The 27491-nt window shown below is 37.3% G+C and overlaps 1 protein-coding gene across 13 annotated transcripts in view; it reads left to right on the top strand.

The window, feature by feature from the left end:
* PTPN20 (protein tyrosine phosphatase non-receptor type 20) overlaps positions 1-27491 on the top strand; it is a 113676-nt gene that overhangs the window by 48864 nt on the left and 37321 nt on the right. For 4 of the 13 annotated variants that reach the window (XM_084996800.1, XM_084996798.1, XM_084996806.1 and 1 more), the window contains 3 exons: positions 11334-11668; positions 15662-15877; positions 23466-23528. In XM_084996800.1, the coding sequence (XP_084852926.1) occupies positions 11334-11668; positions 15662-15877; positions 23466-23528 (614 nt within the window). Of the gene's footprint in view, positions 1-11333; positions 11669-15661; positions 15878-23465; positions 23529-24016; positions 26180-27491 lie in introns of those variants that run through there. The other 9 variants (XM_084996802.1, XM_084996799.1, XM_084996805.1 and 6 more) reach the window with 6 other exon arrangements.

The raw sequence follows: 27491 nt of genomic DNA, 5'->3' as shown, positions 1-27491 counted from the left end.
TTCCTTGGTCTTGGACTTCAAGCCTCTAGAACTGTGAAAATAAATTTCTCTTGTTTAAGCCACCTCGCCTATGGTGTTCTGTTATGTCAGCCCTAGCAAACTGTACTGTATCATTCCATTTGTATAAAATTCTAGAAAATTCAGACTAATTTGTGTTGACATAAAGTGGACCAGCGGCTGCCCTGAGGGCAGTAGTGGAGCAAGACAGATCACAAAAGGCATGAGGACATTTTAGCAATGATGGAGGTGTTCACTTTTATCATAGTGATGGTTTCATGGGCGCACATGTATGATGATTATACCTCATTACACTGTTTAAAAAAAAGGTGGTTTGTGAGTACAAAAGGTATGTTATACTTTTTATATATTTTTTTACTTATATATAAAACATTTTTATATGTTTACCATTGTAATATAAATAGCTGGAAAAATACAACTCCTGAAGGGAGAAATTCAGCAACCATCCATACAGTAATGAGGTCTCTGTTTCTGTTACTGCCACCACCACCAAGAGTAGTAATGGTAATAGTAGTAGTAGTAGTTTTTGTTGCTGTAATATGTGTATACATGCTGCACACTGATCTGAGTCCTTCATAGGTACTAATTCATTTGATCCCCACCACACCCCTATGATGTTGGTACTCTTAGTATCTTTGTTTTACAAAAAGGTAAAAGAAATTTCCTTCTTGCACTGCAAATAGGAGACAGGTTGAGATTCAAACCTCGGTTTAACCACTCTACAGCAGTGCTTCTCTATCCTAATTATTTTTCCAGACTACTAATAGGTTTTCCTGTTTGGTATATTATCTTCTGATTCAGGAAATCTTTTTTAGCACATAAATGATTAATTCTCCGTCATTCTTCATGTAGATATACAACTGTATTTTGCAAGACTTTTTCTCTACTCCTTCCTTTTCTGTCTTCCCTTAATCTCATGTCTCTGTTTTGATTAATGAGTTGTTTGGTCAGAGATGGGCTAAGTAGTTAATGTACTCTCAAACTCTGCTAGCCTGTAGCTCCTTTTTGAAAATCCCGATAAATGAATATCTTTGTAGATTTTAGGATTGGAGGATTTCAGTCCTTTTCTCTCAATTTCCTCTGTATGTTACTTCACTGTTCTCCAGCTTCCAGTGTTTTTAAGATGAAAAATATAATGAAAATCTGATTCTTAATCTCCTGTAAGAAACATATATTTTTTTATTCTGAAACCTTATAACATTTTTTTCCTGAAATGTAGGAATGTTATTAGGTATATTTCATTTTCATCAGTCTTACCTACAACTTCAATTTACCTTTTAATCTAAAGACTCAGTCTTCCTTTAGCTGTAGGGAAGTTTCTTCTGTTATTTAGTAATAGCTTTTCCTCAATCTACTCTTTTTTCCTTTTTTTGGAGCTCCTATGATTTATAGGGTTAATCTCCTGAATCTATCTTCTAAGCCTTTCATCTGTTCTCAGTTTCTTTACTTTGCCTCTTTGTAGTTTTCTTATGTACTTTTTCTTTCTCTTTCTAGTTTTTATTCTTATTTTCTTTCTTTCTTTTGGTCTTTGAGGGAATTAAGTTTCAAGAAAGAGCTTCCACCTTCAGATCATTTACTAAAATTTTTAGCTTATGTGATGACTGATTTTATGTGTCAACTTGACCAGGCCACAGTACCCAGATATTTGCTCAAACACTAGTCTAGATGTTGTTGTAGAGATATTTTTAGATGTGATTAACATTTAACTAGTAGACTTTGAGTAAAGCAGATTCCCCTCCATAATATGGATGAGATTCATTTAATCAGTTGAAGACTTTAAGAGAGAAATTGATGTTCTCTGAGGAAGAAGCCATTCTGCCTCCAGACTGCCTTTGGATTCAAGACTGCAACATCGACTCTTCTCTGAATCTCTGGGCTGCAGCCTGCCCAGCAAATTGCATACTGGCTAGCTCCCATAGTGATGTGAGCTAATTTCCTAAAGTAAATTTCTTTCACTGTATATATATATATAGCATATTTATTTTATTTCTCTAGAGAACACTGACTAGTACAAAATTTGGTACCAAGAGTGGCTTTAGAGGGGTGGAATTTTAAGGATGAGTTAATTAATTGGTTCCCTAATCTGAAAAAATTTAAAGGCATTAATAACTTTATTTCCATAGTAAAGAAAGCACTGGTGATTCATGGTGTGATATGACAATAGATATACAAAATCTCACCTTTGGATATTCCTACTCAAATACCTGTAAGAGGCAAGGTTCTGGATAACTGTGAATTTAATACTTCAAGAGTATTTTTGTCAAACTAACAAGTATAATGAGATTGAGTGGTTGCTGCTAATTGCACTAGACAAAGTGAGGAAAGAAAACGATGATCTTAGGGACTCAAATTTCCATCTCAAGCACCACATAAATGACCTAAAATTTTTTATGTCTACCCTGAAAGAAACCCTTATTCTCTACGGCCATGGAACTGAGACCTCTGAAAATCTAACCCAGAGTCTTATCCTGCAAATGGCTGAAATACAGTGCAAGTTGAGTTCCCAACCTTGCAGGGTGTTTGCTGTTAAAGTGAAGGCATTGAATGAGAAAGAACGCAATTCTGAACTTTGGAACAGAAACATACGGGAAGATCCTGGTGAAGATGCATAATCAAACCCATAAACTCTCCTTTGCCAATGATGCTGACACTGGCACTAATCTGCCACGAATTCTGGGATATCCAAAGCATCACCATGGTAATTAGAGTGGTGCTTATGGAGGTCAGATAATTAATGGAGTTTTAGCTCAGGTCCATTTAATAGTGGGTCCAGTGGGTGCTGATCCACTGTGGTTCTTTCATCAGTTCTGGAATGCATTATACAATAGATGTAGTCAGCAACTGGCAGAATCCCTGTATTGGATCCCTGAACTGTGGAGTGAGGGCTAATATGACAGAAAGGCAAAGTGGAAGCCACTAGATATGCATCTAACTAAGAAAATAGTAAACTAAAAGTAATTCTGCATTCTTGGAGAGGATGCAGAGATTAGCACCATCTTCAAGAACTTAAGAAATGCAGGGATGGTGATTCCCACTGCATCCCCACTCCACTCACCTGTTTTACCATTGCAGAAAACAGGTGGATCTCAGAGAATGACAGTGAATTATTGTAAGCTTAAGCAGGTGGTGACTCCAATTATAATTGCTATACCAGATGTAATTTCATTGCTTTAAAAAATTAACACATCCCCTGGTACTTGTATATACTTATTCATCTGGCAAATGCTTTCTCTCCATACTTGTTAGTAGAGACCACAGTGGTTGCACCGATTTACAATCCCACCAACAGTGTAATAGGGTTCCTTTTTCTCCATACCCTCTCCAGCACTTATTGTTTGTAGACTTTTTGATGATGGCTATTCTGGCTGGTGTAAGGTGGTACCTCAGAGTGGTTTTGATTTGCATTTCTCTAATAATGAGTGATGTTGAACATCTTTTCATGTGCTTTTTGGCCATCTGTATGTCTTCTTTGGAGAATTGTCTGTTTAGATCTGCCCATTTTTTGATGGGGTTGTTTTTTTTTGGTATGGACCTGCAGAGGTGTTTATAAATGTTGGAGATTAACCCCTTGTCAGTCGATTCACTTGCAAAGATTTTCTCCCATTCTGTGGGTTGTCTTTTCATTTTGTTTAGGGTTTCCTTTGGTGTGCAAAAACTTTTCAGTTTAATTAGGTCCCATTTGCTTATTTTTGTTTTTACCGTCGTTACTCTAAGAGGTGGATCTGAGATGTTGCTGTCTTTTATGTTGGAGAGTGTTTGGCCTGTGTTTTCCTCTAAGAGTTTTATAGTATATCTAGGTCTTTAACCCATTTTGAGTTTATTTTTGCCTATTGTGTAAGGGAATGTTCTAGTTTTATTGTTTTACATGTGGCTGTCCAGTTTTCCCAACACCACTTATTGAATAGGCTCTTTTCTCCATTGCATATTCTTGCCTCCCTTGTCATAGACTAGTTGGCCATAGGTGCATGGGTTTAATTCTGGGCTTTCTATCCTGTTCCACTGATCTATATTTCTGTCTTTGTGTCAGTACCATATAGTTTTGATGACTGTTAGTTTTGATGACTGTTGCTTTGTAGTATGGTCTGAAGTCCAGGAGCCTGATTCCTCCAGCTCCATTTTTCTTTTTCAAGATGTCTTTAGCTATTCTGGGTCTTTTGTTATTCCAAATAAACTCTAAAATATTTTGTTCGAGTTCTGTGAATAATGTCCTTGGTAATTTGATAGGGATTGCATTGAATCTGTAGATTTCCTTGGGTAGTATAATCATTTTGATAATATTAACTCTTCCAGTCCAAGAGCATGGTATGTCTTTCCATCTATTTGTGTCATCTTTGATTTCTTTCATCAGCATCTTATAGTTTTCAGAGTACAGGTCTTTTATCACTTTAGGTAGGTTTACTCCTAGGTGTTTTATTCTTTTGGATGCTATGGTAAACGGTATTGCTTCCCTGATTTCTCTGTTAGTGTATAGAAATGCATTAGATTTCTGTGTATTAATTTTGTATCCTGTGACTTTGCCAAATTCATTGGTTGAGCTCTAACTGTTGTCTGCTGGAGTCTTTAGGATTCTCTAGGTATAGTATCATGTCATCTGAAAGTAGTGATAGTTTTACTTCTTCCTTTAAAGTCTGGATTCCTTTTATCTCTTTTACATCTCTGATTGCTGTGGCTAGGACTTCCAAAACCGTGTTAAATACTATTGGCAAGAGCGGACATCCTTGCCTTGTTCCTGATCTCAGCTGGATTCTTTCAGCTTTTCACCATTGAGAATGATGTTCGCTGTGGGTTTGTCATATACGGTTGTTGAGGTAGTTTCCCTCTATGCCCACTTTCTGAAGGGAAGGGTTTTTATCAGAAATTGGTGTTGGATTTTGTCAAAGGCTTTTTTTGCATCTATTGAGAGGATCATATGGTTTTTATTCTTCAGTTTGTTAATGTGGTGTATCACACTGATTGATTTGTGGATTTTGAAGAGCCCTTGCATCCCTGGGATAAGTCCCACTTGATCATGATGTACAATCCTTTTAAGATATTGTTGGATGTGGTTTGCTAGTATTTTGCTGAGGATTTTTGCATTGATATTCATCAATGAAATTGGCCTGTAATTTTCTTTTTTTTGTGGTATCTTTGTCTGGTTTTGGTATCAGGATGATGGTGGCCTCATAGAATGAATTTGGGAGTGTCCCTCTGCCATTTTTTGGAATAGTTTCATAAGGATGGGTGTTAGCTCTTCTCTAAATGCTTGATTGAATTCGCCTGTGAAGCTATCTGGTCCTGGACTTTTGTTTGTTGGAAGTTTTTAAAGCACAGTTCAAATTTCAGTACTTGCGAGTGGTCCGCTCATCTTTTCTATTTCATCTTGGTTTAGTCTTGGAAGATTGTACTTTTCTAAGAATTTGTCCATTTCTTATAGGTTTTCTGTCTTATTGGCGTATACTTGCATGTAGTAGTCTCTTATGATCCTTTGTATTTCTGTGATGTCCGTTGTTACTTCTCCTTTTTCATTTCTAATTTTATTGATTTGAGTCCTCTCTTTTTTGCTTGATAAGTCTGGTTGAAGGTTTATCAATTTTGTTGATCTTTTCAAAGAGCCAGCTTTTCATTTCATTGATCTTTTCTATGGTTTTCTTGGTTTCTATTTCATTGATTTCTACTCTGATCTTTATGATTTCTTTCCTTCTACTAACTTTAGGTCTTGTCTGTTCTCTCTTGAACTGCTTTAGATGTAAAGTTAGCTTGTTTATTTGAGCTTTTTCTTGTTTCCTGAGGTGGGCTTGTATTGCTATAAACTTTCCTCTTAGAACGGCTTTTGCTGCATCCCATAGGTTTTGGAGTGTTGTGTCTTTGTTGTCATTTGGTTCTAGGTATTTTTAAATTTCCTCTTTGATTTCTTCAGTGATCCATTGGTTGTTTAGTAGCATGTTGTTGAGTCTCCCCATGTTTGTTTTTTTGCAGTTTTTTCTTGTTGATTTCTAGTCATATCATGTTGTGGTCAGAGAAGATGCTTGATACAATTTCAATTTTCTTAAAGTTACTGAGGTTTGATTTGTAGCTCAGGATGTGATCAGTCTTAGAGAATGTTCCATGTACTCTTGAGAAGAACGTGTATACTGTTGCTTTTGGATGGAATGTCCTATAAATATCTGTTAAGTCCATCTGGTCTAATGATTCATTCAGGGCCTGTGTTTCCTTATTGATTTTCTGTCTGGATGATCTGTCCATTGCTGTAAGTGGGGTGTTAAAGTCCCCCACTATTATTGTGTTATTGTTGATTTGTCCTTTTAAGGTTTGTTTGCAGTTGCTTTATATATTGTGGTGAACCTATGTTGGGTGCATAGATATTTAAAATTGTTATGTCTTCTTCTTGGATTGATCCTTTGATCATTATGTAGTGTCCTTCCTTGTCTCTTAAAATATTCTTCATTTTAAGGTCTATTTTGTCTGATATGAGTATTGCTACTCCAGCTTTCTTTTGGTTCCTGTTTGCATGGAATATTTTCTTCTATGCTGTGCTCTCAGTTTCAATTTGTATGTGTCCCTAGAAGTGAGGTGAGTCTCTTGAAGACAGCATACATAAGGGTCTTTTTTTTGTATCCATTCAGCCAGTCTGTGTCTTTTGCTTGGGGTGTTTATTCCATTTACATGTAAGGTAATTATTGATGTATATGTTCTTATTGCTATTTTATTAATTGCTTTGGATTTGTTTTTGTTGCTGTTTTTTTCTTGCTCTCTTGTTCTTTCCTCTTGTGATTTTATGACTATCTTTAGTGTTGTATTTGAGTTGATTTTTCTTATTTGTTTGTGTGTCAATTGTAGATTTTTGATTTGCAGTTATTCCAAAGTTTTGATATGAGTCTATGTATATATGAGATTGTTTTAAGTTGCTGGTCTCTTAATTACAGGTTCATCTCCAGTGTCCTGCGTTTGTACCCTCCTCTCCTCATGATTTCTGATTTTGGTGGCATAATTGTGCATGGATGATTTCGTATCTTTACTGTATATATACCTTTACTGGTGAGCCTTTTCATTTGTGGTATTTTTGTTCTGGTTGTGGCCTTTTCTTTTCTGTCTAGAGAAGTTCCCTTAGTATTTGTTGTAAGGCTGGTTTAGTGTTGCTGAATTCTCTCAGCTTTTGCTTATCTGTGATGCTTTTGATTTCTCCTTCAAATCTGAATGAGAGCCTTGCTGGCTAGAGTAATTTTGGTGGGAGGTTTTTTCCTTTCATCATGTTAAGTATATCATTCCACTTCCATCTCACAAGCAGAGTTTCAACTGAGAAATCTGCCTGTAACCTTATCAGGGTTCCCTTGTATGTTATTTGTTTCTTTTCCCTAGCTGCTTTCAATATTTTCTCTTTGTCTTTTGTCTTTAATGTTCATCAGTTTGATTAATGTGTGTCTTGGGGTGTTCCTCCTTGGGTTTATTTTATATGCTACTCATTGTGCTTCCTGAATTTGAGTGAATGATTGCTTTCCCATGTTAGGGACGTTTTCGGCTATTATTTCTTCAAATATTTTTTCTGACCCCTTCTCTCTCTCTTGTCCTCCTGGCACCCCTATAATATGGATGTTGGTGTGTTTAGCATTGTCCCAGAATTCTCTGAGACTCTCTTCATTTCTTTTCAATCTTTTTTCTCTTTTCTCTTCTGCATCCATAATTTCTACTAATCTGTCCTCCATCTCACTTATTCATTCTTCTGCCTCCTGTATTCTGCTGTTGGCTGCTTCTAATGAATTTTTGGTTTGTTATTGTATTTTGCATCTCTTCTTGTTTAAGTTTTATATCTTGTATCTCTCTGCTCAGTATTTCCTGTAAGTTACCCATCTTTGCCTCCAGTTTCTTTCCAATGTCTTGCATCATCTTCAGCATCAACAATCTATAGTCTTTTTCCTGGAGGCTGAGAATCTCCTGATTACTTAGCTGATTTTCTGGGGTTTTTTCTTTCTCCCTCATCTGAGTTACAGTTCTCTGTCTTTTCATTTTTATGGGTTTTTGTGTGGTGATCTTTTTACAGATCACAGAGTTGTAGTCTCTCTTACTTCTGGTGTCTTCCCTCCTTGCGGCTGAAGTTGGTACCAGGGCTTGTTGTGGCTTCCTGGGTGGGTGGGGGGGACTGATGCCTGCCCACTGGTAGGTGGAGCTGATTCCTATCCCTCTGGTGGGTGGGGCTTTGTCTCTGGGTGTGATTAGAGGTGGCTGTGTGCCTGGGGGGTCTTTAGGCAGCCTGTTTACTGATAGGCGGGGCTGTGATTCCACTTGGATTGTTGTTTGGTCTGGGGCTTCTCAGTTGCTATGAGTGGGGCCAGATTTTCCCAAAATGGCCACCTCCATAGAAAGGCACACTGCTGAATATTCACAAGGGCTTTGCTTCTGATGTCCTTCCCCCACAACAAGCCACATTCACCCCCTGTTTTCCCAGGAGGTCCTCCAAGAACTGTAGTCAGGTTTGACTCAGATTCCTTTGGAAACTTAGCTTTGCCCTGGGACCCAGTGCATGTGAAAGTCTGTGTGCACCTTTTAAGAATGGGGTCTCCGTTTCCCCCAGTCCTGTGGAGCTCTTGCGCACAAGGCCCTATGCCAGATGCTCCTGGGGCTTTCTCCCAGTGCCAGATCCCCATACTTGGGAGTTTGATGTGGGGCTCAGAACTCACTCCTGTAGGTGAGTCTTTGGGATATAGTTACTTTCCAGTCTGTGAGGTTTCACACCCAGGAGGTATAGGGTTGCTTATATCATGTAATCACCCCTCCTACCTCTTGATGTGGCCTCCTCTTTGTCTTCTGGAGTAGGATATCTTTTTGAAAGTTTCTGGTTCATTTGGTTGAAGATTGCTCAGTATTTGGATGTAAATTTTGTTGTTTTTAGGAGAGAGGTTGAGCTCCAGTCCTTCTATTCCACCATCTTAATCCCATCTCCAAATTAGACACTTTGAATAAGATTCCTCATCTGAAAAGCGTGAATAATAATATGCCTCCTGCAAAGGATGATTTTGAAGTGCAGATGAGATGATGCAGGCAGAGTGCTGCTTGAACCTGGTCTGCATGTTTGCACTAAATTTTATTACTGTCCCTTGTGTGGAGAGCTTTTCTCCTATTGACCACTAAATACAAGCACACCTTGTTGCATAGCACTATGCTTTATTGCCCTTTGCAAATATTGTATTTTTACAAAGTAAAAGTTTGTGGCAACCCCGCTTAGAGTTTGTCTACCGGCACCATTTTCCCAAAAGCATTTCCTAACTTCGTTTCTGTGTCACATTTTGGTAATTTTTGCAATATTTCAGACTTTTTAATTATTATATTTGCATAGTGATTTGTTATCAGTGATCTTTGATGTTACTATTGTAAAAAGATTACAACTTGCTGAACGAAGGCTCAAGCGATAGCGTTTTTTAGAAATAGAGTATTTTAATTAAAATATGTATGTATTTTATAGACATAATGTTATTGCACATTTAATAGTCTACAGCATAGTGTAATCTTTATATGCTGAGGAACAAAAAAGTTCATGTAATTCACTAATTGCCCTGGGGCCTTTACTGCAGTGGTCCCCAACTGAACCCGCAATATCTCCAAGGTATGCCTATGTTCCATAATTTGTTTGCAAAATTCCTTTTATATATTCCCTTTATAGCCTCTGCATCCTTTAGATTTTAATAATTATTGCTGTTTTTTTTTCATCTTTTTTTGAGTTCTTGGAAAATTCCTTAAGCCAGTTTTTTTTTTTTGTTTTTGTTTGTTTGTTTTGTCTTTTTAGGGTTACACGTGTGGCGTATGGAAGTTACCAGACTAGGGGTTGAATTGGAGCTGCAGCTGCTGGCCTGTGCCACAGCCACAGCAACACCAGATCTGAGCAGTGTCTGTGGTCTACATCACAGCTCATGACAACGCTGGGTCCTTAACCCCCAGAGTGGGGCCAGGGATCAAATCCACATCCTCATGGATACTAGTTGGGTTCGTTACCATTGAGCCACAACAGGAACTCCCTTAAGCCAGTTTTCTAAGTCACTAATTTGTTTTTGTTTTTGTTTTTGTTTTTGTCTTTTTAGCTATTTCTTGGGCCGCTCCCGTGGCATATGGAGATTCCCAGGCTAGGGGTCGAATCGGAGCTGTAGCCACCTGTCTACACCAGAGCCACAGCAATGCAGGATCCGAGCCGTGTTTGAGACCTACACCACAGCTCACGGCAACGCCGGATTGTTAACCCACTGAGCAAGGGCAGGGACCGAACCCGCAACCTCATGGTTCTTAGTTGGATTTGTTCACCACTGTGCCATGACGGGAACTCCACTAATTTGTTTTTCTGTTCACTTTTTATTTTAAGGATTTTGAGTAATTGTAGTTTCTATTTGAAAGCAAATTTTTATTACTTTATATTGTTTAATTTTCATTTATTATATATCCCTTTTGAAAATAAAATTTTTCTATTACAAAATAGTACAAATTACTATAAAAATTTTGATAATAGTCACTGCTAGCATTTTGATGAATACTTGCTGGGTTTTTAAATTATATATTTATATATGATATACTTTTATATATGATATACATATACACATATATGTATATCTATATATCTGTATCTATATCTGTATGTAGATATCTCCACACCACTGAGCCAGTAGAGTTTTTTAGAGAGTAACCTCTCATATTTGTTGTAATAGTTCATGTTAGGTGAGTTCTGTGTTACTTGGAGCAAATCCTCTTTGTAACATCCTTTGCCATAATACCTTTGCTTTGATTAGCATGCTACTTCACCAGCCGAAGGCTGAATGTAGACATAAAAGAGAGATGCCTTGTGTGGAGGGCATTGGATTAGAATTCCAGTAATCCTAGGATTTGTATCTGAGCAACTACTCTAGTCTTTTTTTTTTCAAACTCTCCTGTCCCTTGCTGCTCTGGGCTTGTAGGTTCTCCAGATTTGTAGGAAAATATCACTCATTTACTTGCTCCCGCAAGGGACTCCTCCTTTGCCGTGTTCAGTTACAGAGTAGGAGGTACCTCTCTTGGCCTAATCCTACCTGTGACATATTTAACAGAAATCTCTCAAAGAATGTCTGGGTATTGATGGCATTCTTCTCTGCTTAATAGAAACTGCTTAAAACAATAACAAACTACCTTACCCTAATTGAAGAATTAAGGAAGAGTTAAAATTCATGGACCTAAGTAGTTCTTTTGAAAAGAAACTCCTGTGCCATTCTTCCCTAATGGTCAAAGAGATGAATGGATTTACCTGTGTGAAATGCTTTCATGAAATCTGGGTATATTACATCTCCCACTTTTCCTTTATCTATTGTATGTTTCTGTTTTTGTAATAGATGATTCAACACGTGTTCCTCTTGGAGAAAACAAGGACTACATTAATGCTAGTTATATTAAAATAGTCAATTCTGAACAAGAGTATTATTATATTGCTACCCAAGGACCACTGCCAGGTACCACAGATGACTTTTGGCAAATGGTTTTGGAAAATAACTCTAATGTTATTGTCATGATAACCAGAGAGGTAGAAGGTGGAGTCAGCAAATGCCACCATTATTGGCCCGTTTCTATGAAGAAGCCATTGGAATTGAAAAGCTGTCGTATCTTCCTGGAAAACTACCAGATACTTCAATATTTCGTCATTCGAATATTTCAAGTTGTCAGGAAGTCTGTAAGTTTAAAAAAATCAGTATATTTAATTATATAAGCACATGTGTTAGGAGAAGTTAGGAGTAGGATGAGATGTAGTTGGGGATACTTTTTTAAGGTAACTTGTTTTTACTTCTCCCTGGTACTAGAAACTAAAACACCACTTCTACTTCTGCCTAACCAAACTGACTGGAGATGAAAACTTTTAAAGGGGAGTTGGGGCAGTTGAGAGTGAGTATTGGAAGTTGCCTTATCCTGGGCTGTACTTTGGCTCCTTCTGCTGAGTGACAGATATTTATCGAGTCCTTGAGATATGCTGATAATCACTGTGCCGGGCACTATCGCTCCTTACTGAGTAGTGGAGAGTTCAGTATGCTCACTGATGCTTCCAGTTACTGTGCTCAGTGGTAATATTGAAATCTGAATGGGGTGCTTTGGGGCTCAGAAGGGAAGTTCTTAGCTCTACTTGGATTTTAGGGGAAGGTTTGCTAGAGGAGATGACATCTGGATTGAGAATTACCTAATGAGAATGATATAAAGAGGAAGCAGATGATCAAGGTATAAGACAGTATGGGGTATGTATAGAGAGGTATAAGTAGTTAAGTGTTTCTGGAAAGTGTAATGAGAGATGAGATAAGACTATATGGAAAGTACATAGGGAAAGCCAGAACAGGAAATGTCCTGGGTTTCAGCTAAGGAGCATGAAATTTATTATGAAGATAATTGGGAAACATTGAAGAATTTTAGTAAGAAGTGTCTGTGATCAACTAGGGCAGTTAGCAGTTAGATAGCAAGCAAAGGCTTTGGTGTCTTTCAGATAAAATTGGCAGGCTTGTGTTATGATTTATGACTTGTGACTTATAAGGGTGTTGAAAAAAATTTTTTTAAGTATGTTGTGTATTTTTTGGGGGGCAACACCCATAGCATATGGAAGTTCCCAAGCTAGGGGTCAAATGCGAGCTGTAGCTGCCTGCACCCCACTGAGCAGGGCCAGGGATCAAACCCACAGCCTCATGGATACCAGTAGGGTTCATTACCACTGAGCCACAATGGGAACTCCAGTATGTTGAAAAATTGTGCTATCCAATATGATAGCCACACCTGGCCCTTTAAGTTTAGATATAAATTATTTATACTTACATAAAATAACAAAGTCAGTTCCTCACTTGCATTGGCTATACTTCTAGTGTTTAGTCACATGTTACTAGCTGCTATCATATGAGCAGCACAGATATAGAACATTTGTATCATTGTAGAAAGTTCTGTTGGTGAGTATTGGTCTAGAATAATTCATTTCTTGCTCTAACAGACTCAGAAAATAGAAAAGGAATGATTTATAGGAGAAATTGATGAGTTACATTGCTCTAAGTGGATTTGATTTGAGGTAGGTGCTGCATATGTTCTATAGGAGTGAAGAGGATGGGAGTTAAAATAGAAACTTGAAAAGACTGATGAGATTTGGAGTCATCACCAAAGAAGTTGATTAGAGCACAGATGATGATCAGGAGAAGGGCTGCTGTAGAGGTGCTGAGATTGGAACCCATAAATTTGCAATAGCAATAAAATATGCAACTATGTTTGTTTTTTTTTTTTTCTAACTATGGGATTCCTGAACGTAGATTATGGAACAGAATCAGTGTGGGATGTTGTTCAGTACTTACAGTAAGATTGAAAGGATGAAAGATTCAAAGGAGTTGACAGTTTGGAAAGACAATGATTTAGACAATCAAACATGAAGCCTAAATTTAGGGAGATGAATGGTACCAGGGGCTAGGAGAAAATGGAAGACATCAAAGACATGAGAGCTCCAATTAGTCCTATTGTTGGAGTTGAAGTGAAGTACCATTGAGGTGGTAGCATACAAGCTTTTGTTTGGAAAATGATGTTGGAATTTAAGAGCTGGAGGATTTTTGATACTGAGCGTTATTGGTGGTGATACATCCAAGAGTGATCATCATTGTGAGGACTAGAAGAAAGGAGTGGTATCCTCTGTAAGAGAGAAAAGAAAAAAGTGAGGTTAGTGTGTCCCTTGGGCTGTTGAGATCCTGAATTTGCTCTGTCATAATCTGTGGTAAGGAAAAGGGCAGAGTCTCTAGTGAGTGAGGCAGATCAACCAGGAGAGTTAGCCACTGGGTGATAGCAGTGAGAAGATGAAGTTGGGATATGGAACTCAAAGGAAGAGGGTTTTTTGTATAAGAAGAAGGAATAATGAATTGGAAATAGCACTGAACAGCAGGGAGTATGCAACCTAAATCTCTGTGCTCTGTGGTACCTGGAGCAGAAGGGACTAGATGGCTTGGATTACAGAGGGCTGCAGGCTTCCCTGCCCATGGGAGGCACAGCAAGGAAATGGAAGAAGTATTTAGGGAAGTGATGAAGTCTTCCAAGAGTTTATTCTGGCACAGGGACCTGAAGATGTTAAAGAGATAGAGGAGTAGGGAGGGAGGGGGAAAAAAGAATTAAGGGACATGAGGAGGATCAGAGCACAGAGTGGGGGGCCAGGGAGACCAGTAAACATAATAATGGCTGACACTGTTGGAGAGCTTACTGGCTGTGTTCTAGGCCCTGTGCTTGCTCTGAATACCTGGGGATTTGCCTGACCCCTCACTCCCCTAATGCTTGTTGATTCCCTCCTGTTAATCAAGTATTGTACCAGACACTAGAGGTAGAAAGCAGACAGTTTCAACTTTAGAGCACTTATGGTCTAGTGGGGAAGGAAGACACCAGTTCCAAATGACATGTAATATATGCTATGGCAGGAGAAGGACAGCATGCTTAAAGAACACAGGCCAGGTGGGAGACGCAGAGGAATGATCTTTCTGCATGGATTCGAATGCTCAGGTCTACCTTTGGAGCTTTGGCAAGGAGGTCTAGGATGGCCTACAAACCTCAGAACCATGGGATTCATGTTGGAGAATCTACTTTATGGCACCAGGTCAGGAAAGCAGTAAGGCCCATCTTTGTGCAGATTCTCTGTGGTCAACAGTTGTAGCAAAGATTTAATCCCTGAAATATGTGATGAGGTGAGAGCTATCCTCAACTTGGTACCTTAACAAGATTTTCAAGTATTGTTTTCCTCATCCAATTTCATGTACCAATGATTCAAACTTGAGTTTTCTATTTGGAATTTAGAAAAAAGAGGTGCATTGGGGAGAAGCAGAAGAGTGAGAAACCCCTCCTGAGTTTCTTCTTGAGGATGCTCAGTGAAGTAAAATGAGGGCTCCACATTCAGGGAAGGTCAACCCTCTCGAAAGGATGGGTAAACTCAAAGTGTTTTATCTCTCAACCCCGAGAAGAGTTCCATGACTCCACTTTCAAGGGGCTGATTAGCCCAAGAGTGGGGACCAGGGCCTAGTGACATGGTCAATCACTCTATCCTCACAGCCAGAAGAGGTTGGTTCCCCAACTCTCCACCTCACCCTCACTGAATTCAGTTAAGCAACTTGATCTTTTTAAATTTAGTATCATAGCATTTCAGCCAAGATAGATTTCTTTTCTATCTTATTCCTAAATGTCAGCTTATCATTCACCCTAAGTATCTGGATTCTTGGTTTGTCTGCAGCCTTATGGTGTAGAAGGAAGATGGTAGGGTTGATTTGGGAGGCCTCCATCATTGTCCCAACTCTACACATGTGAACCTTCTGATCTAGTGTACATCTGTCAGTCACAACAATTCTTACTTTTTCATCTATAAAATGGTAACATAGTGCCTGCCTCCCCAGGTTGAAGTGAGGATTAAATGAGATAATGCTTGTGAAGTCCATAGCATAGTATCTGGTACATAAGTAAGTAATTCATGTTACCTATTAGAATTCTTATTTTTATTATCATAGTACCATTTTTATTATAGGCAATATATATAGCCATTATTATTTTGTGTTAGAAATTAATATAAGATCTCTAATACAAGAAGTTGATAAATCTCTCTTCTCCTCCTTCCTCTCTCTCTCTCCCTCCTACCCTTTCTCTCTCCCTTCCTCCCTCTCTCTCCCCTCACCCCCCCAACTCCCAACAGACAGGAATTAGTCACTTTGTAAAACACTTGCAGTTCACCAAATGGCCAGATCATGGCACTCCTGCCTCAGCAGAAGATTTTATAAAGTACGTTCGTTATGTGAGGAAGAGCCACCTTACAGGACCCCTCATTGTTCACTGCAGTGCTGGTGTGGGCCGGACAGGGGTGTTCTTATGTGTGGATGTTGTGTTCTGTGCCATTGAAAAGAGCTTTTCAGTAAGTGTGTGAATTAAGCTGATAAACCTATGCTGTTAGTAAACCCTGCACTTTTAACAGCCTTCTTAATATCTGAAGACTCTTATTTGGCCTTCAAGAGCAATTTAGTAATAGAGAGCACGTGAGTTTTGGATACCTGCTTCTCACTTAATCACTGCAGGTTGTGAGGATTAAAGTACACATGCGAATGAATGGCTTAGGACAGTGTCTGAAGTGTAACAGGTATACAGTAAATGTGAGTTCATTTTCCTTTTCCTCCCTGTACCCCACATATACAGGTTTTAGAATCTTGTTAGACAATGTTGTTTGTATGTTTTTAATGAACAGAAATACATACATGTGAGCACACTGGACTTGTAGAAATGTAGACTTGAGAGCTCATGAGATGTCCCTGGGTTTGATAGTCACTTTTGCTCCACACTTTTAGCTTTTGTTGACTTTGTGCAAATTGCTCATCTTCTCTGAAAGCCAGTTTTCTCATATGTAAAATAAGGATAATAATATTGTTGGGTTTGAACAATCATTAACAATTCTTTACTTTCCTCCTAAACTTGGAATTAGGTAAGGGGTAAGCATAAGAATTAGACATATTGTTACTTTCATTATTGATTGAACTAATTAGGGAATGTGACTTTAGATCTGTGCCCCCGAAGGCCTACTTCCTGAATTGTTTTCCTGTGCTGCAGAAGTGAGGAGTGGAAGACATCTGTTTACTTAGCAGGCACTGGGGGAAAAGCGGCTCTTCCCATGTCCACAAGGAATAGGAAAATCCACACCCACTCATAAGAAAAATGAGGCCTTTAGCCTGGGAGGCAGATACTACAGAATTATCATGTTAGCAGAACAAATGTTAAATCTCTGCTCTCTCAGGCTTTATGTAGTTGTACCCTAGCGGTGACAGGCTCTCCCCCATGACAGCAAGGTGGCTGCCTGGGTTCTACAATTCTCCATCCTAAGGTCACATTACATGAAGGGTAGAAAAATGGCTCTCCCTGGAGGAAATTTCTTTTTCTCGTAAGCCTGAGCCAATAGCTCTTAGCATTTTGCTGTTTCCAGTTTGAGTTATAGTCCTTCCCCTAAACTAATCACTGTGGGAGCTGCTGGTCCATTTAGGGCAGTCAGACTACTCCAGACCATAAAGTTAAGAATGAGAGAGGAATGGTTTTCCAAAGAAACCTGAGAGTTTTATTACAAAGAGTGAATATAAATGAGGTGGTCAAAAAAAAAAAAAATGTACTCAAAAATGCTGAAAATTTGAGTAGTGTGAATCCGATGTTACCCCATTCCCTAGTTAATGTTGTTTTATTCTTTTAACAGAAAATGCATTAGCACAATTTTAATTTTTATATTGTTAATTGTAATTAATTTGTTTATATTTTTCCTTATTTTATATTCCTTATATAAACTGTAAAAACTGTAAATATTATATTTTATGATTCTAAGCACTGTTTTTTCCTTCATTATACTTTCTTTAAATCAAAATGTGTTTTATAATAAGTCCTCTGTCAGCTTAATTGACAATTTCTCAGGGGTACATAAAATAGTGATATATTTTACATTTAAGAGTGCTAAGATATGATAAAAAAAAATAGTGGTTCAAAAATAGGAAATACAGCCATCGTTTCCTTATTGGCTTTCCTTAGAGCCTTGAGCTGTAAATGTTCTTACTGATGCCCCTCTCTAACTTTCTTCAGAACTTTTGTTCACCAGAGATACTCACAGTATGGTCTTAGACTAGCACCCATCTGTGAATATTTGTTATTTGCAGAAAGATAAGTTTTATGAAATTGAGAGCAAGCATTTAGGAACTTTCAAAGCAGTTTGGTGCTTTGCTGTGACATCCAAGAGCATGACAGTGGGTTGGTCTTGTTGAAAAGCATGTAGACCAGTTCAGGTGTTGTGGAACTCACATAGGGAGCCTTAACATGCTGCAAGCTGCATACCAGCCTTGTGTGGCTGGACTTGTAGCTGCTGATGTTTTAAGATTAGGTTATCAATGATAACTTTAATAGATATGAAAATCTGAGAGTATGTAACCATTTATTAATTTCTTTTGTTATTTTATAGTTGTTTTTATTTTTAATCAAGCTCATGTAAAAATTCTTTGAACATTGGGAACAAACTGGCTCTTCTCTTGCAGAAAATCTGAGATTGCTCTGTAGTTGAAACATTTGAACTTTCCCCTCTAACCATCTTTAGCTTGCAATAGCAACTGTTAATTATCTGTTACCATATTATCGAATAACGAGTAAATAATCCAAAATTTAACACAATGATCTTTATAAAATAAAAAAATTCTTACCACACCACTAAGCATACCATTCAGTTCATCCGACAGGTTTTTTTATGGTAGCAAGACTTTCTTGACGAAACAATGTGTTGATTTAGTAAATTTACTTCTGGAGTAAATTCTTTAATCTGTGTAACTACCCCAAGACTCTTTTTTTTTTTTTGTCATTGCAGTTCTACCACCAGAACATAATCCTATACAAATCTTAAGCTCCAAACTAATTTGTTAACAATGTAATACTTTGCATTTTTATATAATTTAAAACAAGTTGTGTTTGTCAGAAATCAAACTGAGAAAGAGAAGAATTCTTCCTTATCATATCATGTTCAAGTCACAAATACACTGAATTACCATGTTAGCAATATCTATGCATTCATTAAGTTGTTATGGTGAAGACTTCACTACTTTTGTTTCATAAGTTTCCACTGTATCACCAGGCAGTCCCTGAGTTCATCAAGCTGTGGTATCATTAGAAAATGGTACTTTATCTTTTTTTGCCACATATTCACCCCAGATTTTCAAGAAAACTTTCAGTACATTCTTTGACCGTTGTCTGGCAATAGTATATAGGTTTTTGGGCTTAGCAGTTCAAAATGCTCTCTTGTAAGTCTGCAGAGCATTAATGTTACATGTGAAATATTGAATATGATCTTTTAAAATTTAATGCTGTTTGAAATAATTCTTTTGTCTTGGAACTTATTTCTTTTGTTACATAAGTGACAAGTAAATTTTAAAGGTTTCCTTGCTCTGTCAGCCAGTACATCTTTGCAGTTAATGCAGGTGTAGTTTTAGTAATTCACAATTAGTAATGACTATAAAACTCAATATTTGAGGAATCATAATTCCAGGTAAAATTTACATGAACTATTTTGGCCTTCATTTCTTTGCAGTCACTTCCATTATTATCATTTGTTTAACTACTATAGCTGTATTCAGAAAGCTGTATTTCTTGACAGGGCAGTCCAGTGAAGCATGTTTTGCCATCATTAAATGACTAATACTAATTTATTTCCATAATTTTTCTAATCTTAAATTATAAATTAAAAAATACTTTCAAGAAGCAATGGTTTTCCAGTTCAATGAAATTTCATGTTATCATTATTTCCTTTTTTTTTAAATTTTTTTTTTGTCTGTTTTTTTGTCTTTTTAGGGCCACACCCACAGCATATGGAGGTTCCCAGTCTAGGGGTCCATTCAGAGCTTTCGCAGCTGGCCTAAGCCAGAGTATTTCCATTTCCTTTTTTGATTCATGGTTTTGGTGTCAAATCTAAGAACTCTTCAACCTAGCCTAGGTCCCAGAGAATTTTTCCTGTGTTGTTTTCTAAAGTTTTGTAGTTTTATGTTTTACATTTAAGTTTGTAATCCATTTTGAGTTAATTTTTTTTATAAGGGGTGAGGTTTAAGTCAATGTTCACTTTTTTTTTTTTTTTTTTTTTTGGTTCACAGAAGTGCAGTTGTTCAGTATTATTTATTGAAAAGACAGTTCTTTTTACACTGAATTGTTTTTGCACTTTTGTCAAAAACTATTGAGGGTGTTTGTATGGGGCCTATACACATAGTTCCATATTCTCTTTCTTTTTGTTCTATATGTATTTTCTTTTGTCAGTACCACACTTTGGATTTCTGTAACTATGTTGTAGGCCTTAACATCAGGTGGAGTGAGTCTTTCTTTCAAAATTGTTTTAACTACTATAGGTCTATGCTTTTCCATATACATTTTATTTATTTATTTATTTTGCTTTTTAGGGCTGCACCCTAAAAAGTGCAAAGTTCCCAGGAAGTGCCCAGGCTAGGGGTCAAATTGGAGCTACAGTTGCTGTCCTACACCAGATCTGAGCTGCATCTGTGACCTATACCACAGCTCATGGCAATGCCGATGGATCCTTAACCCACTGAGCAAGGCGAGGGATTGAACCTGCATCCTCATGGATCTTAGTCGGGTTCGTTAACCACTGAGCCATGAAGGGAACTCCTCCATATAAATTTTAAAATTAGCTTGTCTATGTTTATAGAAAAACTTGAATCAGTATTTTTACTGTGTTGAACCTTCCACTGTGAATGTGGTATGTCTCTCCATCTATTTAGGTGTTCTTTGATGACTCATCACCATTTTGTCATTTTCAGCATACAGATTCTGTATGTGTGGATTTTTTTTTTTTTTAGATTTATCCCATTTCATTTCCTTGGTAGAAATTGTGAATGGTATTGTGTTTTTACTATCATGTTCACTGTATGTAAATGTATATAGAAATACAGTGGAGTTTTGTGTGTTGATCTTGTATCATCTGATCTTGATGAACTCACGTATTAGTTATAGGAAGTTTTTAGTTCTGTTTTGATTTTCAATTCCTTGGGATTTTTCTGCATAGACAATCATTCTGTTTCCAAGTGGGGACAGACTTATCTTTTCCTTTCCAATATGTTTGCCTCTCATTTATTTTTCTGGTCTTATTGCACTACCTGGAACTTCAAGTATTGTGTTGAATTCCAGTGGTGAGGAGTTCCCGTCGTGGCGCAGTGGTTAACGAATCCGACTAGGAACCATGAGGTTGCGGGTTCGGTCCCTGCCCTTGCTCAGTGGGTTAACGATCCAGCGTTGCCGTGAGCTGTGGTGTAGGTTGCAGACGCGGCTCGGATCCCGCGTTGCTGTGGCTCTGGTGTAGGCCGGTGGCTACAGCTCCGATTGGACCCCTAGCCTGGGAACCTCCATATGCCGCAGGAGCGGCCCAAGAAATAGCAACAACAACAACAAAAAAAATTCCAGTGGTGAGAACAGACATTCTTCCCATCAGTGATATTAGGGGGAGAGCAAATTAAAATCATTTGGTCTATGAAAGACCCTATGAAGACCCTATGAAGTGGATGAAAAGACATGCTACTTGGAGAATCTGTTGGCAAACCACATATCCATCAAAGGTCTTACATCTAGAATATATAAAGAACCCTCAAAACTCAATAATAAAAAAACAAAGCAAAATAAAAAAGCAATTCAGGGAGCTCTCACTGTGACACAGTGGATTAGATCCCTCTTGTCTCTGGGGGGGGGGCGAAGCGGGACACCAGTTCCCTGGCGCAGCACAGTGGGTTGAAGGATCCAGTGTCGCTGCAGCTGCGGCATAGGTCACATTTGTGGCTGGGATGCAGTCCCTGGCCCAGGAACTTCCACATGCAGTGGGTGTGGCAAAAAAAAAAAAAAAAAAAAAAGGCATTCAGTTAGAAAATGGGTAAAAGACTTGGCATTTCAACAAAGTGAATGTATTGATGACAAATAAGCAAAGGAAAAGATGCTCAGCTTCATTGGTCTTTAGGGAAATGAAATTAAACCTATGGTGAAATACCACTAGGCATCTACCAGAAAGGCTAATATGAAAATAATGACAACACCAAATGCTGGTGAAGATCTCAAAAAATTAGGTTATTTGTACGTTGCTTGTGGGAATGTAAAATGGTATATCCAGTCTGGAAAATAGTTTTAAAATTTGTTTTTAAAAAAATAAAAGTAGACTAAACTTGCCATAGAACTCTAGCAGTAGCACTCTTGGTTATTAACTCCAGAAAAATGAAAACTTATGTTCACACAAAAACATGTACATGAGTGTTCATAGTAGATCTATTTATAATAGCCCCAAATTGGGAAACAGCCTTGATGCCTTTCAACAAGTTGGTGGTTAAAAAATTGGTCCATGTCCATACTGTGGAATAAGCTTAGCAATAAAAAGTAATGAACTATTGATACACTCAGCAATTTGGATGAATCTTGAGGCAATTAGGCTAAATGGAAAAAAAAGAAAAAAGTTAATCTCAAAAAGTTAGATATTGCATGATTCCATTACATAATCCTCTTGAAATAAAAAAACTATATAGAAGTGGAGAACAGATTATTGGTTGCCAAGGGTTGGGGGTTGGGGTGAGTGGGTACTTTTAAAGGATAATAAGTAGATGTCTTGTGGTGGAACAATTATGTATCTTTTTTTTGGGGGGGCGTTAGGGCTGCACCTGTGGCATGTGGAAGTTTCCAGGCTAGAGGTAGAGTCGGAACTACAGCTGCCAGCCTGCGCCACAGCCACACGGGATCCGAGCCGCAGCTGTGACCTACAACACAGCTCATGGCAATGCTGGATCCTTAACCCACTGAGTGAGGCCAGGGATCAAACCCGCATCTTTGTGGGTCCTAGCCGGGTTCGTTAACAGCTGAGCCATGAAGGGAATTCCCCAATTATGTATCTTGATTGAGGTTGTAATTATAGGACTCTTCGTATGAGATAACATAGTATAGAACTGCATACGCATACATGCACACACATGCTTACAGATGATTGCATGTAAAGTGCAAAATGTGAATAAGCTCTGTGGATTGTATTAATGTCAATTTCCTGGCTTTGATATTATACCCTAGTTACATAAGATGGTATAATTAGGGGAAACTGGGTGAAAGATATACAGAATCTCTGTACATTTTTTATCATTTACCAGTAAAGGCTTAATTAAAATTTTAAATTATTATAGAAATGACAAGTTATAAAAATAAAAGAATGCTTACATTTTCTCTGATTTTTATGTACTTTTGGACTATAGTTGACAAACCTTAAATTTCATGTAGTCTTACTGCACACGACCAGTCCGCAGTTTGCACCACACGTGACTTTTCAGGCAAGTTCAGCAATGCTTGAGCTGGTCTATATCCTGTTTGATGGACAAAGCTCCTCTGCTGTACCCATGTCAGATTGCCTTAGGAGTTTCTAAACACTTATTACCAGTTTCTGGACTCATCTCAATTTGGTCCAGCCCTTTGCAGACCTGCACCAGCTTAGTGACCACACAGGGTAGTGCTGGTCCCCACGCACAGGTGCGGAATCTGGTTTTGGGCCAACTGTTGCTCAGGGTCTCCGTTTGAGTTGAGAGGGCTCTTTATGTGAGAAACAGCTGTGTTACTGTTGTAGCCAGAAAAAGTCTTCTCTGCCTCAGACTTTTGCAGAATCACAGTGCTGCTTTAAGTTCTCCCTTTGGAGAACAGAAAAATATACACAGGGGCAAATTTGTTGTTACTTTCTTTTGGAGAACATTTCTTATTATAAATGATTGCTTCCTGTTTTTTACTGGAAAACAAATTAAACAAGTCTCCCTTATCCATTAGACTAGGTTGTGTATAGTACATTTTTTATGACTGAAAATGAGAACTTTCCGATTAAATCTTAACATATCTTTTACTGTAAAGAAGTATGGAGTGCTCGTTTGGCATCTATGGCTTTGTGTTTTCTCCTATATGGATAATGCAGAATTGCTGTATTCTTGTTACAGTTCAACATCATGAATATAGTGGGCCAAATGAGACAACAACGTTGTGGAATGATCCAAACAAAGGTAAGTCTCACTGCATAAATTTTAATAACAATAAAGAATACAAAGATGAGCATTGTATAACACATTACAGTTTATAAAGCTCTTTTACCTACATGCTTTCATTGAGTTGTCACTGCTTGAGGCGGACACTAGTTTTGCTCTTAAGCTACTGACAAAGTTCATCAAGTTCCGGGCAGTGAAGTTTGTTTCATCATGTCATTCAGATAGCAAGTGGAATAACCAAGATTGAAACTGAAGTCTCCTAAGGCCCAAACACATGCTTTGTCCATAATACCATGTTATCGAAGTAACATATCTAAAGTTATTTTCCATAAATATCTGAATAGCAATTTCAGGATATTTACTTGCAACTAAAATGACAAAGTCATTGGCATGTAATAAAAAAGATATCATTTATATCACAGATTAGTTATATTAATCATTAGGGCATCAAGAGAATATGGGTAATAAAAAAAAATAACAAAACAGCTACCTTCAATCTTTTTTAGGATTTCTTTTTTAGGCAATGCTGAGTGATAATGAACTAGGGTTACCTGGGAGACCTGAGGCTACATCTTTAAAAACGGTTTAAATTTGATTTGTCCAGTGATAATGTCAAGAGATGGCGATTTAAGAGTCGGTTCCTCCTGTTCAGTTAACCTTTAGTTAACTGGTTCTAGACCAAGAATTACATTATTATCATTTATCTTCCCGACATTTAAAAAAATATATTTACGTAAAGAAGTTCTTGGTTAAATGTTTGTGGTTGAAAATTATGACTGTGTTCTCTTAAAGTGGATATTGGTAGTCAATTAACATTCCATCGTTTTTCACATATATATGTATACATTTAGGAGCAGTATATCTTTTGTTATAAAATTGTACTTGAAGTTCTTCAGAAGCTTCTGACTTGAAAGAAAGAAAGATTTCTGTTGCCTCACACTTGAAATTACCAAGTAGCTTGGAGCCTCCTCATAAAGAACCTGTTGGAGCTGTGCTGAAGGGCTTTGCTCATGCAAATGTACTTTCTTGGTGCATCATTTGACTTTCTTTCTGACAACTCCCTGAAGGCAGCATCATTTGGTTGGGGTGAAGGGTGTTTACCCACTGATCTTACTTAGGTATTATCAGGTACCCTCCTACATTTTTCAATGAAATGAAAGTTACCTAAAACAACTGCAGCCTGTTTGGTTTGAAGGGAATTTCAGAGCGCAATAAAGGGCTTAAACTATATTATTTATGATTTTATTTGAAAACACAGCTAGCAGGAGCTGAGGATTTTCAGGATCACAAGGTCACAGGATCACATCATGACCTCTTACAGGCATATTCAAGATAGATACTTACCTACATTTTTTAGCTAGAGGCTGTACTTTTAGGTGGTATTTGAATAATTTAGGTTACTGAAGAATCCAATTAGGACGAATTAACTTTCTACTCAAGTTGGATTCCATTTTCCTATACTTTCACACTCCTGTGGAGCCCCAGGAGCCTCAGAAGCTGCCTTTCTAGAGCAGCTGGACAAGGACCTGTTGGTCTGGGAAGCATTTTCATGGGTGGGTAGAGTTCCTCCTCTCATATGAGCACACTGGTGAAAGGTCCAAAACTAAACTAGATGTTTATATAGAAAGCCCAAGAGGAAATTTTTGCCCGTCTTGAGTTCTTTCCTATCCCACCCTAACACTTAACATATTACTCAGTCTGCTTTGTTAAAAGCAAATACTACACTTTGTCTCTTGCTCTCTGCCCTTTAGCTAACCAATAATCTTTGATGTAAGCATTATTACTTACTTCTGAGTATCTCTTATGCCAGATATATTTTTCAAACTAAAATCTATGATAATTATTTTTTTCTTCAGAATTCCATTAAATCATTCCTTTCCATTACTGCCCTACCTCTGCTGTAACATTTAGAAGTTGGCTTTGGGAACCACATTTTGGAAAACCAAATTCATAGTTGTGAAAATGAAAACTTCCATATTCTGTTTTTGAAAGTATGTGGCCATTATTATATTCACCTTGAGGACTTTGCCTCATATGCTTACATGATATTTTGGTCAAGGAATTTTAATGACTAGTTGTACTTAATTATAAACTATGAAGTGAGTGATACATGTCTTTGTATGATGTAGTTCAGTGGAGATCAGAATATCTATGCATTATATTGAGAAAGTTTCTGATATTAATCTGTCAATCTTGAATTTTTAAGAGGCTTATTTTGCCCCCTTGGCTGAATGAATACTTGAATTGGTTGCATTAAAATAGATAATTCTCATTTTTAAAATAATAATACTCCAGAAATGTACTTTATATTAAATGGAATTGATGATTTACCCATTTACATTGTTTGTATAAATAATAGTCTATGCTAAATGTTCATTTAATTCTGATAACTGGATTTTAATATTTATATCACTAATTTTAGTTTACATTATTATAAAAAATAGATATAATAGTAATATTTCTGAGAGGGATTCTATGCTCTGATTTAAATTAAAAGATTTACCGTGTATTGCCTGAAGTATTTTTATTATTTGGGTCTCGAAATGTTATTGTAAAGAAAATTCCACAATTCTTTGTGATAAACATGTCTTTTCTTTATGCCTCATATTTTTATAGCTGGACTAATTTTTTAATTTTTCACAGAAATTAAGTAAATATGGAATACTGATTGTTCTTGTTTTTATTTCATTTTTGGAAAGCGAATTCCAAATTTAAAATTTTTGACTAATTGAAATATTAAGTTTCACACTGAAAATACATCAGTTTTTGCCTAGAATATAAATATGAAACTTCCACTGACACCTTTAGGAGTATATGAATGCTTATCAAGGGAAAATTTTTGAATATTTAAATAGAAACATCTATGCATATGTTAACTTTCAACTTTAAATATGTATTTTTAAAGTTGTATGTGCTTGATGAACTTATATGTTGGACCCAAACTTTTAGAAATAAGCACTGTAGGTTTTATTCTCATGTAAGTCTTAGTAATTTATTTTGCTTTAGACCTTTCATTCCCAATCTGTCTAGGATACTATTGAATTTTCAGTTAAGTTTACAATTGTTACTCAGAGGTCATTTCAATGATTTATTTTTATTGATAAATCTCAAAGAAAAATACCTTAAATAACTCTAAAGCAAGTATCATTTCCTAGTTAATTTTTCTTAATCTTTGGGAAGAATTAATTTTCCTCCGTATTGTCTTGAGCTTCAAGTAATTGAACCAGAAGACTGGAACATTCACTAAGTAAAAACAGGTCAAGGGTATTCAGTGCAGATAATGGATTGCTCAGTGGAATACTCAGTCTGTCCACAACCACAATGTAAAAACAGTAACTAAAGACCTCATAATGAAACAAATTGAATTAAGAGAAACCTTAAAAGAGATCTAATGCAGCTGTCATATCTAAAACTTGAACATTTTTTAGACAATAATAGCAAGATATTTGGAATTGAAAAAAATAAGAGTTCCCGTCATGGCTCAGTGGAAACAAATCAGACTAGGATCCTTGAGTACATAGGTTCGATCCCTGGTCTTACTCATTGGGTTAAGGATCCAGTGTTGCCGTGAGCTGTGGTGTAGGTCACAGACAGGGCTTGGATCCCACATTCCTTTGGCTGAGGCAGGCAGCTGCAGCTTCCATTTGACCCCTAGCCTGGGAACCTCCATATGTTGTGGGCATGGCTTTTAAAAAAACCCAAAACAGACAAAAAAAATAGGGCCTTCTGATTAGCAGTACCTCCTCCTAGCTCTATAGATGAGTACTGCTCTAGAGTTATCTAGCCAAAGCAATAAGACTACAAAAAGGAATAAATGGTATAAATGTTAGAAAGTTGGAATATAATGATCTTTTGTTTATGTATTTTGCCCACATAGAAATAATAGACTCAAGTAAAATATACAACTAGAATATTCATTATGAAGTCTGAGTAAAGGATACTTAGGTGCCAAAAATTAATCTTTCTGTATATCAGGGGTCA

Source organism: Sus scrofa, chromosome 14 (assembly GCF_054392235.1).
Source record: "Sus scrofa isolate SSC_HxYL_T2T_F1_AM1 chromosome 14, Sscrofa_HxYL_maternal_Yorkshire_Landrace_v2.0, whole genome shotgun sequence".
Taxonomy (NCBI): Eukaryota; Metazoa; Chordata; class Mammalia; order Artiodactyla; family Suidae; genus Sus; species Sus scrofa.
The sequence above is the reverse complement of the archived record's forward strand: the minus strand, read 5'-3'. Positions and strand labels throughout refer to the sequence as shown.